Source organism: Eretmochelys imbricata, chromosome 10 (assembly GCF_965152235.1).
Source record: "Eretmochelys imbricata isolate rEreImb1 chromosome 10, rEreImb1.hap1, whole genome shotgun sequence".
NCBI lineage: Eukaryota > Metazoa > Chordata > Testudines > Cheloniidae > Eretmochelys > Eretmochelys imbricata.
In genome coordinates this window covers 22,632,261-22,647,542 of record NC_135581.1, presented here as the reverse complement: position 1 = coordinate 22,647,542, position 15,282 = coordinate 22,632,261, and the positions used below count along the sequence as shown (strand labels likewise).

The following is a 15,282-nucleotide window of genomic DNA, read 5'->3' as shown; positions in this document are numbered from 1 at the left end:
AAAACCTAGTGATTTGGAGAAGGTCAGATTTAATCCTGAAACAAATCAAACCCTTTCAGAACCACAAATGGTAAAACTAGACAAGAGAGACAAGTACCTCATAATATGAGAGGAAATCTAGTAATTTTGATCGAGACGAGATGTAGAGTAGTGGTGTCATCACCCGGCGAACAAACTTTTCAATATAAACAGCACTCATAGGGCCTTTGTATTCAATTGGTCCAAAACTAGTACCAAAAAAATAATAATACATTAAGATGAAGGTTAAGCTGCAAACACTAAATTAACAATGGAGTCCCTGGCTAGGAGTAATACACAAACACCATGCTCAGTCCCTAGAGAGCAGAGGATGTTCCTAGTGCTGATTAAGAGTAAATTCTGTAGCTGATAGAGTATCAGTGTTAAGGGACTAGAAGTGAGACCTATTCAGAATTTACTTACTGAAATAACAGAGACTCCGATAAAGAGCCTATGATTGTGTGTGATAGTAAGGATCTGGGAATTAAGACAATCTACGAGTCTTATTAAAAAAAAAAGTTGATAAAAGATAGGCAAAAATTTACAAAATGGCCTAATTAGCATGTGGAGCAATAGGCCATTCTGCTTTGTCAATACACCTCAATAGACACACATGACAACAAAAAATATAGATTTAAAAAATCCTTGAGGATTAAAAAAGAAAACAACAAAGAATTAAACTAGACAGGTGCAAATACTGCTACTCCATCACACAAATGATGCAAGAATGAAGTAGGCTTTCACAAGTGGCACTCTGTTAACTGCCATCTGATTAGATTTAACACCACACTGAACAATGAAATAAATCAGTCAAAAGAAAGTTAGGTGTAGTACTTAAAAGCATAAAGTGTAGTCTTAACTCTCCCAGTTGCATTCCCTCTGTGGGAGTCACTTAGAACCTTGATGTAGTTTTGCACATAATTATATGTAATATATATAACATTATAAGAAAAATATTACTCTACATTAAAAGATACCATGTATTCATACAGATTGAATTGTTCCAGAGGCAGTCCACTAGATCATGTCAACTGATATTATTACAGCTCTTGGGATTATTAGCAACATGCATTATATCAACACACAGGAACATTATTATGTAATGCATAGGTCAGAAAAATTGATGGAAAAATATTACTCTGCATGCACAACATACAATTTTAGAAGTTCAACACCTTGGGAGAGGTAGAGGAGTCCATCCACACAGCATAAGCAATTCAAGCACACTAATCTATAATGACCTGTAAAGTGGTGTGTGTTGTTTGTTTGGGAATTTTATTTTTAAACACACACTTATACATAAAATGAAGAGTCTAAGCAAAAATCTGCTACACTAATTAATTTTGCACCCTCCTAAGTACAAAGACCACACTAATCCAAATCATACTGTGGAGAAAATATGCTGTAGAGCTTAACATGTAACTATCTGAGGGCTGGTAAATACAAACAAAAGGAAATAACTAAATCAGTTGTAACTGAAACCTTCTATTATTTTGGTGCAACTTTCTACGTGGACCCTCATATCAATTTAAACCTGGCTTATATTGATTTAGTTTGTACTGATAAATTTACAGACTCAAGATCAATCAATGATGTGTGTCGATTTCAGAGTTTGCACTGATTTAACTAAATCAGTTCTTATACCGTTTTAAGTTATTTCAGTGCAACCTGTGTATGTAGTCAGCTGAAATTCAGGGCTTGTCAGCAAATTTCAGCATTCTCCCCTCATCTACATAAAATGAGTTGAGAATTGAAGCATTAGTAAACATGCCCAAATAAAACAATGTTGTACAGTTTACATGATTAGTTGACTACTCAAGGGAGAAATGCTGGACTGGAAAAGACGGGGAGCCACAGTGCAGGACTAAGGCGCACAGGTAGAAATAGATGTGGGAGACTGCACAGCACCTGCCTCCACTGAGACCAGTGTCAGGCAACATGCTTAGTGTTATGCTCAGTGCCTTATTTTCAAGTTCAGACAAAAATCAAAAAAGAAAAGATGTAAAGGGACACTAAGGATGCCAAACTTTCACTGCATAACACTGGTAGAGGCCCCAGTTCAGAAAAAGACCTAAGCATCTGCTTAATTAAGTACATGCTTAAACCCCACTGACTTTAGTGGGACTTAAGCACGTAAGTGCTGTCCTCAGTAGGGGTGCTTTCCTGAATTGAGACCAAATGATGCTACCCACCCCCAAAGCAAGCAGGAAATATTAAAAATAAAACAAAATGATATAGGTCCAAATTCTTGAATCCTCATCTGAGGCAAACCTCCCACTGAAGTCAATGGGAATTTTGCTTAAGGACAAAACAATGGACAGGCTTTAGCCTAAGTGACCATTCACAAGAGGTGAAATTCAGCTATGACCAAAGGGCAGCACAAGGCCTATGAATCACTTAAGTCCCATTCAGACCCTGTGGAGGTGTAACTAGTTCACAGGTTTTCTGCTGGGCCTCTGCACAGGGATGAACTTCAGCTCGCAGCCCCTCTGACACACCAATGTATTACAAACCGCATCCTTGATATTTTTATGATATTCTGTCTACCAGCAATCTAAAATGCAGATAAATCGCATTTGTGAAACTCTTACCTCCGATGGTACAAATATATCACAGGAAAATAAAAGAAATGTTTCTGTTTCCTGCATTTCCCCTGGTTCCACCAGCAGTTAACTGCCACAAACAGCACCTGCAGAACAGACAAAAGGTACAAAACACATCAAAATGACTTGCTCTAGCCTGTGCTGACTGGCTGTTTGCTGCAAGCCTCTTTCTCCCCTGCCCTCCAAAATCTCTTCATCTCAGGGTCACGTCACAATTTCCCCTCTTACCCTCTTTTCTATTCCCCTCCACCTCTCCCTTCAATGTCCCCTCTCTCTTCACTTTTCCTTCCATTTATCTTATCCTCTCCTAACTAAATCCATAAGCAAAATTAAAACAAAAACAAAAAAAATCAAGAAACTGACATAACATTTGTTGCCATCTCATGTTCCCTCTGTTGTTATACCCCTTCTACCACACTGTCTTTGTTTTGTCTAGTTAGATTGTAAGCTCTTCAGGGCAACAACTGTTCACACAGTGTTTGTACGTTACGTCATTGATAGGTCTTTAAGCACTACTGCAATAAATTATTAATAATAATAATTAACTATCAAATAAAAATTTCAAACATAATTACCAAAATCCAAGATAGATGTGGTATGTGACTTTGTTTCTTTTCTGAAAAATGCTATGCTCTAGTTTTTTACTTCTATAACTGTGTCAAACAACCTGACTTTCTAAAAAAAGGCAAATCCAATAATTGCACTGATTAACACAGGTGCTATACACAGCTGCTATATAAAATGCACATGCAATGGACTACTGTCCAAACAATGTATAGACAATTTATGCAACTAACTGGAATTGCATCTGTAAATCCTCACCCACTGATTGGGAATATACCCTCTGAAACACAGACAGTGTAGCAATTGATTGTTATATGATTTCACCTCTCTAATTTTGTTTAAATAATACAAAGACAAAACATAAAAATAGAGCTGAAATCGCACGAACAATGAATGCCTCACTGTTAAGGGATAGGAACAGGAGCAGCAATAAGTGTTAAAAGACCCTCAACAGGATTTTATAAATACATAGTTTGGGGCACCTCCTGCCTGGCAGAAGTTCTCTCTCTGCCTCCCACCACCACATAATGCAAACCTATGTTAAAAAGATTGTGGACTGAGCTCTTCTAAAGAATCCAGGTTTCTGCTGCACTACTTCTTCTGTATACTCTGCTCACAATTTCACGTGCAGTATCTCACAGTGTACAGCAAAGAGCTCAGCAATGAACAAAATAAGCACCGTATTGTTCAAAGATTCAGAGGAGTACCAATTGAAGTTTCCAAAAAGGTGAAATATACTCTTTAAAAAAAAAGAATAAACTATTTCTTGTTGTTTGGAAAGACAGAAAGGGAATGATCCAAAGCAAGATGGAACTGGATTTTAGGTATTGATATTTAAGTAAATTTAGAAATGGTGACTTATTTCTAGACCATTCTGAGCAGAGTAGAAAAGTAATAATTAAACTTTAAAAAAAGTAGAAGAAACAGCACTCAACTGGAAGGTAAGCATACAGAAGAAGACGTTAGTAGGTATTAAAAGGTGTTATGCATATAACCAACACAATCACTGGTTGGTTTTCAGTCAAGCTGACCAGGCCCTCATCATGTTTACCTGTTTCTGTTCACTATAGTTAAGGTTAAACAATGTTTCCATTTTAAACCACCTCTTTTCATATGATATTCATTTCAGGAAAAATTCACCTCTTGGATCTCAAATTTTCAAGGCTTAGTATATTGAAAGATTAAACATATGTCCAAAATCCCTTCCTCATAATGAAACCTCCTTCGCGACTTCTCTAGGGGATAGAAGAACCACACTCTCTCTCCACCATCTTGAAGGCACAGAGGTTGCCTCTAGAAAAATATGCACTTGGGAGACTGTTTCAGTCACACGCAGATTATTAAAACCCTTCAGAAAAAGTCCAGAGCACACTCCCACCCTTCCCCCCAAAATTAAGGAGAACCTGAGCCCATTACCAGTTCTACACTACAGACCTTACAGCAGCACAGCTGTACCGCTTCAGCTGTGCCACTGTAAGCTCTTCTGTGTAGTCGATCTATACCGACATCATTAAACCACCCCCAACAAGTGACGGTAGCTATGTCTGCAAGAGAGCGTCTCCCGCCAACATAACACTATCCACACCAGCGCTTTTGTTGGTGAAACTTATGTCGGTCAGTGGGGTGTTTTTTTTTCACATCCCAGCCAACGAAAGTTTTGCCAAAAAATGTGCTAGTGTAGACAAAGCCCTAAGTCTGCAGTAATTTGCACTCATTTCCTATGCTGTGGCATGAAACCCACTGATAGGAGTTTTAGGACAGCTGAAGGCATGAAGTGTCCAGAAGCTGAGTAGCAGTGTAAAGACAGAGGGAACTCTGGATTCCATAGGATTCAAGTGTTTGGGAGGTTAGGAGCTGCCGCTTCTGCACAAAGGCAACCCCCGGTCCCGTTTCAAGAATTATGAGAAAATTCTATTAGTTGAAATTCACACAGTTTCCCTCCTAGAAGTGGGAATAACACATATGTGAGAGAATGGGGACCAGGGATTTTCTGCATTTAATTTAAAAATTAAGAGGACAGGCTAAACATAAGCATCTAGGTCCCGCTGACTTCCCATGGGATGCTCAGAGAAAGGCAGATTGGAAATGAATGAAGGCCAACTAAGCCATTTTTTAATCAACATCTTTACTGGAATTACCTGGTCTGCCAATCTGCTTGCCACTTGTTCAATTTCTTCCCTTGCTGCAATGGACTGTCCACACCATGGGGCATAGAAAAAATACAGTACAACTTCAGAATCTTGGCGAATGTAATCTGCGTAGTCCAGTTGCCCCCGAAAAAGATCAAGGACTGGGGATCTTGAGGAGAAGAAATTAACTGGAACCTTCGCTGCCATTGTTACATCTTTTGCTCGGCTAAGGGAAAGAAAAAGAAAGTACTTAGACAACATAATGCAGCACCAAAAAATATGTAAACATTCCAAAACACTTGTTTACTGAAGCCTAGCAAAGGTTATGGAATGACAAAAATCTTCAAAATTGATGCAAATGACAAAAATTTATATTATCTGGGTTAGTCCTATGACATGTCATAAAACATAGGCTTTAAGAAATAAACACTATCAGACATATTCTTGTGCGTTACGTTGTAGTGGTAATGGGGGTTAATTCAGGAGTGTGTCAGTGGGCCTCATCTTTATAGGTTGTTTGGACCTCACAGCCACTTGAGAGAAAATTTTGTGTACTTTTAATGTATTTTTTGAGAAACTAAACAAGCAAATATAAAGCTAATAAATTTGCTACACTTCCCTAAGACACTAAACAATGCAATAATCAAATTGAGGTTATCATGGAGAACAGATGAATTAATCAAGGAATTGACAACAGTATAAACTGATATTAATAATTTAACAAAAACAGACTGAGAAACAAATTATTGCATGAACACAATCAATAATCAAATCATGAAACCAATGTAGCACAAAATGAATCCTAATACACACAAATCCTTAAATTCTCAAAGGAGGAATAGCATCTCTCTTTAGCGTAAGAAATAACCAGCATAAGAGGTTTATTTGGCATTCTTCCCTGGCCTCCTCCTGTTTTAACTCTTGTACCTTAGGTGATAAAAGAACAGACACTAGTCAAAGTTTTGTGATGTAATATTTTTACAGACATAGCTGTTATTTTACATTTAGCTGGTCTTCTAAATGTTCAGTATTTCTTTCTTCTATGTTGTATTCTGAAGGAGTAATTAATATGTTTTACTTATTACAACTTTGTATTTTGTAAAATGTTTGCTATAGCTTATTTCATTGCAAACTCAGAACTAATCATTGAAGAGGCCAAAATTCATACAGGGCAAAACAGACACGTCTCATTTTAAATGTGAAGGTACTGTCAACACGCCACTGTCTGGGCATAAATCTTATTTAAAGAAAATAACAGCCACCGGGACAAATTCACTTTCTTAAAGAGAACTGGGTTTGACTCAAAATACCATTTTAAATGGAGTAAAAATACATAGCAAACTGTTCTCTCAAGCAAACAACCAAGCAATCTAATCTCATCCCTTCCTCTTATATTGACAAATCTCTATTTAAAATTTAGATTACACTTTCTCTTATTTGGGATTTATTCTAGAATAAAGTTTATATTGAGCAATGATTAATTTACCAAACCTTACTTTTATAAGAATTAAAAAAAGAAACACACAAGCAGAATCTTAAAGATAAGAAAAAGCACTCTAGAGTTCACTGTCAGCTCATACCTCTAACTAAAGCTGAAAACCTTTTCTATTTATCCCTTAATACTTATACTACTTTGTGTTCTCCTTGATGATTTGTAAGTTATTCTTTTGATTGCAAGTTTTTAATTGCTAAAAACAAGCATTCCTCATTAAAACAGTTAAGGAATTATAAAGTAGAAAATGACATACTCTAGCTAAAAGCACAGTACCAAAAATGTTATATTACATCTGCTTAGAGTTTTTGTTATTGAAAACTTCGGAAGCTGCTTGAATGCACAGATATTTATATTAACTGGGGAATTAATTGCTGTTCTAATGCAACTAACTCACCACACTTAGGAAGATGCAAAAACGGTCCTGAAGGATGGTTTCATATAAGAAGATACATTTTGGAGAGACTATTTTAATAGTAGACTAATAATTCAGTAGAGCAATGCTGATTTAAACCAGCTGTGATTCTATCCCTACATGCTTATACTCATTCAAAAAAGCCTTCAAGTACTCAAATATTTTTGGAACTAAACTGACATTTAGAAAATGGACTGAAGACAAATGTTAGGTATTTAAAGAGATCTTAAAAGCCATTTTTAATCAAGACAGCATTACAAATGTTGACATGAACTGATGAATCCTATTACGTAGGTATGAGCCAAAGAAGTGACTGAGTCCAGCTCATAAGGCGATAAACCAGTAAAGAAGTGATGAACAAAATCGCTTAAGATATGTGTTAACTTTGAGAAAGTGGTTAAAAATTGCCTTCACATCTCTTGCAATTTACAACAGAGAAGCTAAGTCCACAGCAGAGGACTAAACACACACGGTGAAGAAAGAGAGAGAAAAGCATTACTGAATGAGAGATGCCCAGAGCAAAAGCAGCAGTACCTGCAGCCCACAGGAAGGAACAGCAAGAACCCAAAAGCCAGGAAGAAATCTTAAACCCTGCAAGATTCCATCACCAACCCTAAAGTTTCAGTTGATACATGCAGTCTTGCATAAACACTGACAAGGCTTAGGTTAACTTTATTACTGAAATTGATTTTTACTTCAGTATTGACATATTGTTGGATCTTGACGTTTATTAATAGCTTCTTCTGTTAAACTTTGAATATCTGAACACCATATTCTTGGTATTGCTGACCAAGCTAAACCTTTTAATTTAAGATCTCTGGACTGGGTCTTCAGTTGATGTAAATCAGCATAGTTCTACTGACTTCAATAGAGCTATGCTGATTTATAACTGAGGATCCATCCTCAATTTTAATTAACTGCCTGTCGCAGATCACTAATTAAATGAAGTGAGGGTTTAAAGAGATTTTAAATTGAGATTTTAAGCAAATACTATTAAAGTGTCTTATTTTAAATGACTGAACAAGAGCTCTCCTCTCAGTTACTGAATTTCACAGTATTTACCATTGTCTATTCATAAACTGATTTAGTTGATCTGTGATAAAACAAACAGGATTCACCTTTAAACAATCTTTCTTTTCCATCAACACTCTGTCAGGATTATTTGTGATAAGTACTCATGGTCCTCCTATTATTTTGGGGGTATATTAACTTCTGCTTTAGCTTTCCTAGAGAAGAATGTTCCCTACCGGAAGCAGATCTCCTCAGGTAGAAGATGCAATCTCTTATTGGAAACTGTCCACAAGAAAGACATAACAAAAGAGATAGCAGTGGAACTGAACACACTGTTTTAGGTTGTTGTTTTTCTGATAGAATAAATAGCATTAAAAACCACTGTCCAGAAACTCTCATATATAGCGCTCTGATCCTGCAAAAACTGTATGTGCTCAGCTTTACTACTGTGCGTACCCAGACTGCTCACGGTCGTACAGTGAAGCACATTTGTAAGTATTTGCAGGACTGTGGCCTAGGTTCTTACTATACTGTAAGAATTCTCAGGGTCAGATTCTCTATCTTTTACATTGGCTTAAATACAAAATAAATGTACTGAGTTACTACAGATTTACACTAGCATAAATGAGATCGGAATCTGGCCTGTAAAGTTGTCTTTCTTGCCTAAGTCATGGTATCCCCTAAGCCAGCGGCAGGCAAACTTTTTGGCCCGAGGGCCACATCGGAGTATGGAAATTGTATGGCGGGCCATGAATACTCACGAAATTGGGGGTCGGGGTGTGGGAAGGGGTGAGGGCACCAGCTGGGGGTGCAGGCTCTGGGGTGGGGCTGGGGATGAGGGGTTTGGGGTTCAAGAGGGTGCTCCAGTCTGGGACCGAGGGGTTCGGATGGCAAGAGCGGGTACAAGGCTGGGGCTGGGGTTTGGGGCACAGGAGTGGGTCAAGGGTAGCAGGCTCTGCGCGGCGCTTACCTCAAGCAGCTCCCAGAAGCAACAGTATGTCCCCCCTCCGGCTCCTACATGAAGGCACGGCCAGGCAGCTCTGCACGCTGCCCTGTCTGCAGGCTCCACCCCTGCAGCTCCCATTGGCCATGGTTCCTGGCCAATGGGAGCTGTGCAGGTGGTGCTTGGGGCAGAGGCAGCATGTAGAGCCCCCTGGCTGCCCCTACACATAGAAGCCAGAGGGGGGGGGGACATGCCACTGCTTCTGGGAGCCAGGCAGAATGGGGCAAGCCTCCTACCCTGCTCCCTGGCTGGAGAGCCAGAGTGGGGCAAGCCCCAAACCCCACTCCCTGGTGGGAGCTTGAGAGCCAAATTAAAACGTCTTGAGGGTCGGATGCAGCCCCCAGGCCATAGTTTGCCCACCCCTGCCCTAAGCTATAGTAAGAGCCTGAGGTGGGATGCACATCTAATATCTTGATGAAAAACAACTATTAGCTAACTATTAAGCCTACTTGTTCTTTGTTTCTCCAGGCCACAATTTTAGTAACCCTGGAATAAAATTATTTTGCACTCAACACACTAACTTAGGCATAAAAAAGCCCTTTTCATGATCACAATTACTCTGCAAAATGTCAAGTTTTTTTAGCACTACACTCACTTTAATTTGTCAAAAGTGTATGAATGGTTCTGCCTGCTTTTATGAAACAGATCCTAAATTTTCTGGGCAGGACTGTGTCTCTTCACCCATTTGTATAGTACTGAACACACTACTGGAGTTTAATATTTAGTAATAATCCTCAGTAAATATTTTAAAGTTATGGGAATCCTACGTTTTTATTTAAAAGAAAGTTTTTGGAATTCTAAACAAGAACTTTACAAAATTCAGATTAATGGCCACATATAAGAATCTAAATAGATGATGTCTTTACTATGAAACATATTAACTGATAAGATTGCTCTCTTCAAATGGGGTGCAGGAAAGGTTTTAAACTGTGAGACAATTTAAAATTTAACTAACAAAGGAATAATATTTGGCCAGCCTCCAACTGAGGGTGGGGGAGAGCGAGTAAATTTAAAAAAAAAAAAAAAATCAATGAAGGATGTTATGATCTTGCAGCTTTTATATTGATTTTCTCTAACTTAACTCCTCATGGGCTTCTGAATACATAGCAAAGTAATTTCTATTTGCTCTCAATTTTAACCATTTCCAAACTACTAGAGGGAAAAGGAGAGCCAGGATCCACAATCATTTCAGTATCAAAAGAATAACAATAAATGCTAGTACCAATGTGAGGGGGTAAGTGAATGGTTGGACCTGAACAACCCGAGATTATACATTTATAATAAGCATGAGGTATACGGAAGAACGTTAGATGAACTGTTATGCAAACACCAGCCCATAAAAATCAGTTTAAACTTTTTGTTTAAAGGTCTGTTTTATCCACCTAATATCTATAGTCTTACACTTAAGACTTTAATCCTGCAAACACACGCATGCTTAACTTTACTGCCACGTGTACTCCCATTGAGTTCAACAGAACTACTCATGGCAGTAAAGTTAAGCACACAAGTGTTTCCAGGATCAAGGCTAAACTTGGACTTTAAACTCCTCAGAGTAGTATATGTTATGCAGTGCCGAGCACAATGTGGCCCTCATCTCTAGACACTGAAGAATTTTTTTTAAAATCATATGTAAAGGTTGACACCACTGTCACTCTCTTTTTTACTCTGCCTTTCTCCTAACTTCCAAATGACCACTGCAGCAGCACTGGAGGACCATGCTGGTAGTTCTACTTTTGCAGTTAACACCTCCATAGCAGAGTTGTACTGATCAGAACTGTGTTGCTGGAAACACTATGGCAAAACCACCCACTTTTTTTCCTCCAACAACCCCATATCCAAGAATCCTTTGTCCTGTTTCAGTCCAAAAACAAGCACAATGTTTAACACATTTTTAATCTTTGTTTGCCATATATGACCAAAGTTGGCATTCATATTCAGTATAAATAGTTGTTGTACGATATATTTTAAAGTACAATTTCTACATTAGTACTGAACATCTCATGACTTGCATACTCTCTAAAGCAAGTATATATTCCATATATACAAAAATACATTAAAAGAACATTATTTAAATTGCACAGTCAAGCACTCAAAGATTAGGAAATACCAGATTTATACTTGTCTGTGCAACTTTAATTCACCCTTGTGCACCCAACAGCTGCACTGACTGAAACAAGGTCCTGTGGCAAAAATAGCACGTGAAGATATAATTAAAGACTGTACCATAAAACTTCAACACAAGGGAATAGATTCAAGATTGCATAGACAACCAAAAATCTGACATTTCCTAACTTTTGAATGCTTGATTTTGCATCCTCGGTAACATTCTATTAATGTAGTTTTTCATTTGCGATTTCCTAGGTTTGGGACACTTGGGTATTTTTTAAAATGAATAAAAGTAAAAATGAGGTTATGTGCAACTGTGACAATCTCCCCACCATGCATCAGCAAGAGGATTTGAAAGGTGTGCCTGCAGTGCTGCAGCACAGATTGCTACCCCTTGAGCTTCAGGACTTCAGAAGGGGATAGACTGCTGTGTCCAGGTGCTGATTCCAGGGGAGCCTAGCTGAGGTCTCCTCCCTCCACCTTTCACACCAACAGTTGTGGGGGAAACAGTTGTGCCATGTGGCATCCCCAGCCACATGCTGCGTCCAGGGATCGTTGGAGGGAGCCCACTCGGCTCTCTCTTTCTACCCTACTCCTGAAGGAGGTAGGAGGGTTCCTGCTATTTGTAGTGCCCCAACAGAGGAACATGAGCTATGTATCGGGCTAAGGTTGTGAGAGGGAAAGGAAAGCCCAGCTCATTCTTTCTCTCTACCCTGCTACAGCAGCTCCAGACGTTCCCAGATGTTTTCAGAACAGTGTGGTGGTGGCCAGGCTTAGAATAATTGCTTTTAGTTATTGTTTTGGCATGCTGCCGAAGTCTTCCTCAGCTGGCGAGATAAAATAAACGGTTATTTTTAATAGTTTGAAATTCTGTTAAGCTTTTGCTGAGATATAAAGGACAAAAATGGCACTTCTGTATGCACAGGGCTATCTGCCCGGTGAACATCAAAGGTCTGCTGTAAACAATGGAGGTCTGAAAGCTTCTCAGAAGGTAAAGGTCGCAAGAAAGGTGATAAACAATTTAAATATAGGTGTCACTGCCAGCTTCCTATACAGTAAATTTAAATTCTACAGCTATTTACAACAGTTTTCTCTGCAGCCAGAGAGCTACAAATATTTTTATTTTGAATTGAAAGTTTAAGTTCTGTGAAAAAATGTTTACAACCTGTAGCTCCAGAAAGTAGCTTTGAGACCTATCTTGAGACCATGACCCCCCAAGGCTGAGAACCATTACACTATGACAAGCATCAGAAGAGGCATCTGTGCACCCTTCCTTGAGAAACTGTCCTATAGGTAGGGCCGTACCAAATTCATGATCCATTTTGGTCAATTTCATGGTCATAGGAATTTAAAAATCATAACTGTCATGATTTCAGCTATTTAAATGTGAAATTTCACAGTGTTGTAATTCCAGGGGTCCTGACCCAAAAAGGAGTTGTGGGGGGGGGGGTCACAAAGTTATTGTGGGGGGGAGGAGGGGTTGTGGTACTGCTTCCCTTACTTCTGCAGTGCTGCTGACGGTGGCACTGCCTTCAGAGCTGGTCAGCTGGAGAGTGGCAGCTGCTGGCCAGGAGCCCAGCTCCGAAGGCACAGCAACCGCCAGCAGAAGTGCAGAAGCAAGAATGGCATGGTATGGTATGGCCACCCTAAATTCTGCACTGCTGGCTACAGAACTGAGCCCTCAGTAACCAACCGCCACTCTCCGGCCGCCCAGCTCTGAAGGCAGCCCCACCACCAGCAGTAGCACAGAAGTAAGGGTGCCATGGTATGGTATTGCCACCCTTACTGCTACGCTGCTGCCTCCAGAGCTGGGCCCTCAGTCAGCAGCCGCCGCTCTCTGGCCGTCCAGCTGTGAAGGCAGCGCCACTACCAGCAGTAACACAGAAGTAAGGATGGCATGATGGGTTATTGCTGCTGCTGGTGGGGCTCAGCTTTCAGAGCTAAGTACCCAGCCACCAGCTGCCACTCTCTGGCCACCAGCTCTGAAGGCAGCAATGAAGTAGTAAGGGTGGCCTGGTATGGTACTGTCACCCTTACTTCTGTACTGCTGGTGGTGGGGTACCACCTTCAGAGCCAAGTACCCAGCCACCACTCTCCAGTCACCCAGCTCTGAAGGCAGTACAGAAGTAAGGGCAGCCCCCCTAAAATAACCTTGTAACCGCCCTGCAACTCCCTTTTGAGTCAGAACCCCCAATTTGAGAAACGCTGGTCTCCCCCATGAAATCTGTATCATATAGGGTAAAAGCACACAAAAGACCAGATTTCATGGTGGGAGACCAGATTTCACAGTCCATGACGCGTTTTTCAAGGCTGTGAATTTGATAGGGCCCTACCAATAGGGGAATTTTTTAAAAAACTGAGACAGGGTAACAGTGGTGGGCATGAAATATATTACCCCCATGCAATTTTAACCCTAGAGACAGTAAGCAAAATTAGTCACCATCTGACTGTTTGTTGTCCTATGAGTAAAAAAAGAAGTTAGAAGTCTCAGTCCACTGTCTATTGATCTGAACGTCTTCATCATAAAAACCATGATCACATTTCATACCAGCTGGCAACTTCTTAGAAAAGAAATGAGAGAGTAAACAGACATGGAAGAACTACTATCTCAACATTAGAGGTCCAGGTTGAGACCTCCAGGTCAAATTTAAGTACATTGCGAGAGATGTAAGGAATACTCTACAATGCCACTGTCTGTGCTGTTCTCCATATAGAACACTACAGTTTCTGGTGCTGTAAAGGCAGCAACTTTCCCATGTACCAATTTAAACGCAAGTAATTTTTTTTAATGGAAGTCACATTTACATTATTTGAACACTTTTTTGCACTTTCTTTCTCTGGTAACAGCATAATAGAATTACCTTCCTGCCATTAGTTTATATATTTAAATAGATATACTAGGAAAGATCAAAACTTCTAAATATATTTATAGAGCATAAAAAAAATAAAAAACAAAGCAAGTTCTGAGATTGCATTTTGAGTTTCCAAACAAAATTTTAACCATACACAGCAAGATGAAAGCTACATGCACACACGCAAGGAACATGTTACCACAAAGATCAAACATGAAGCAAAACTAATTGCATTTAAATCTCCATTACATGTCAAAAGTAGTTAAACAAACTTAGTACTAATCAGGTTTGGACTGAACTTTCTCTCCACAGTATTGCATAATATGGTACATCATGGGGGCTTTTACACCTTCCTCTGAAACGTGGGGTACTGGTCATTGTCAAAGATGGGATACTGGACCACAAGGATTATTGATCTATTCTCAGAGAGCAGTTCCTATGGGACAGAGCTATTAAAACTCATTTTGATTAAATGAATGCATTCAGTTCCTGTGGATAGCAGAAGAATGACATTAAAGCAGCCAGGTTGGTGTACAGAGGAAAGAAGCAGCTGCTTGGTATCCCCTTTATGGCAGAATGTTCCTAACACAATTCTTTATTAAGATACAATGAACGCAGCATGCTATGAAAATGTTTGAGAACCCCTGCATTAGGGAATCCTTGGTGCCTGTCAATGTCCTAGCACGGCTGACACTAATGTCCTTCCAGTGCAAGATCTGAGGGATGACCAGGCCTACCATTAGGTACCTTTGGGTGCACACCAGTACTAATGGGGAAGCTTAGAAATCCCAATATATTCCATTTAAGGCCTCGAGGTATAGGTCAGTGCCCTGAGAACAGCTCTGGGCCTCCCAACTCTGCATACTAAGGCCCCGCAGGGTGCATGTGCCCACAGGAGTCCTCGGCACCCCCCATTTTCTCCTGGAGAGGTTCCCCGGGGTGCGTGCCAGTGCCCAGGGAGCCCTCAACACCCCCATATTCTCCCAGCAAGGCTCCTGGGGGTGCCTGCCAGCGCCCAGGGGAGCCCACAGCGCCCCCGGAGTGCACGCCAGTGTCCGGAAGCCCACGGCCCGCCCCACGGCCGGGAAG

At 40.1% G+C, this 15,282-nt stretch overlaps 1 protein-coding gene across 2 annotated transcripts in view; it reads right to left on the bottom strand.

The window, feature by feature from the left end:
- Positions 1-15,282, bottom strand: part of TXNDC11 (thioredoxin domain containing 11) — a 104,993-nt gene that overhangs the window by 89,139 nt on the left and 572 nt on the right. Inside the window, exons 2-4 of one of the 2 annotated variants that reach the window (XM_077827672.1) lie at positions 5,324-5,540; positions 2,610-2,707; positions 98-227 (exon numbers count right to left, since the gene is read on the bottom strand). In XM_077827672.1, coding sequence (XP_077683798.1) covers positions 98-227; positions 2,610-2,707; positions 5,324-5,540 — 445 coding nt within the window. Of the gene's footprint in view, positions 1-97; positions 228-2,609; positions 2,708-5,323; positions 5,541-15,282 lie in introns of those variants that run through there. The other variant, XM_077827673.1, reaches the window with a different exon arrangement.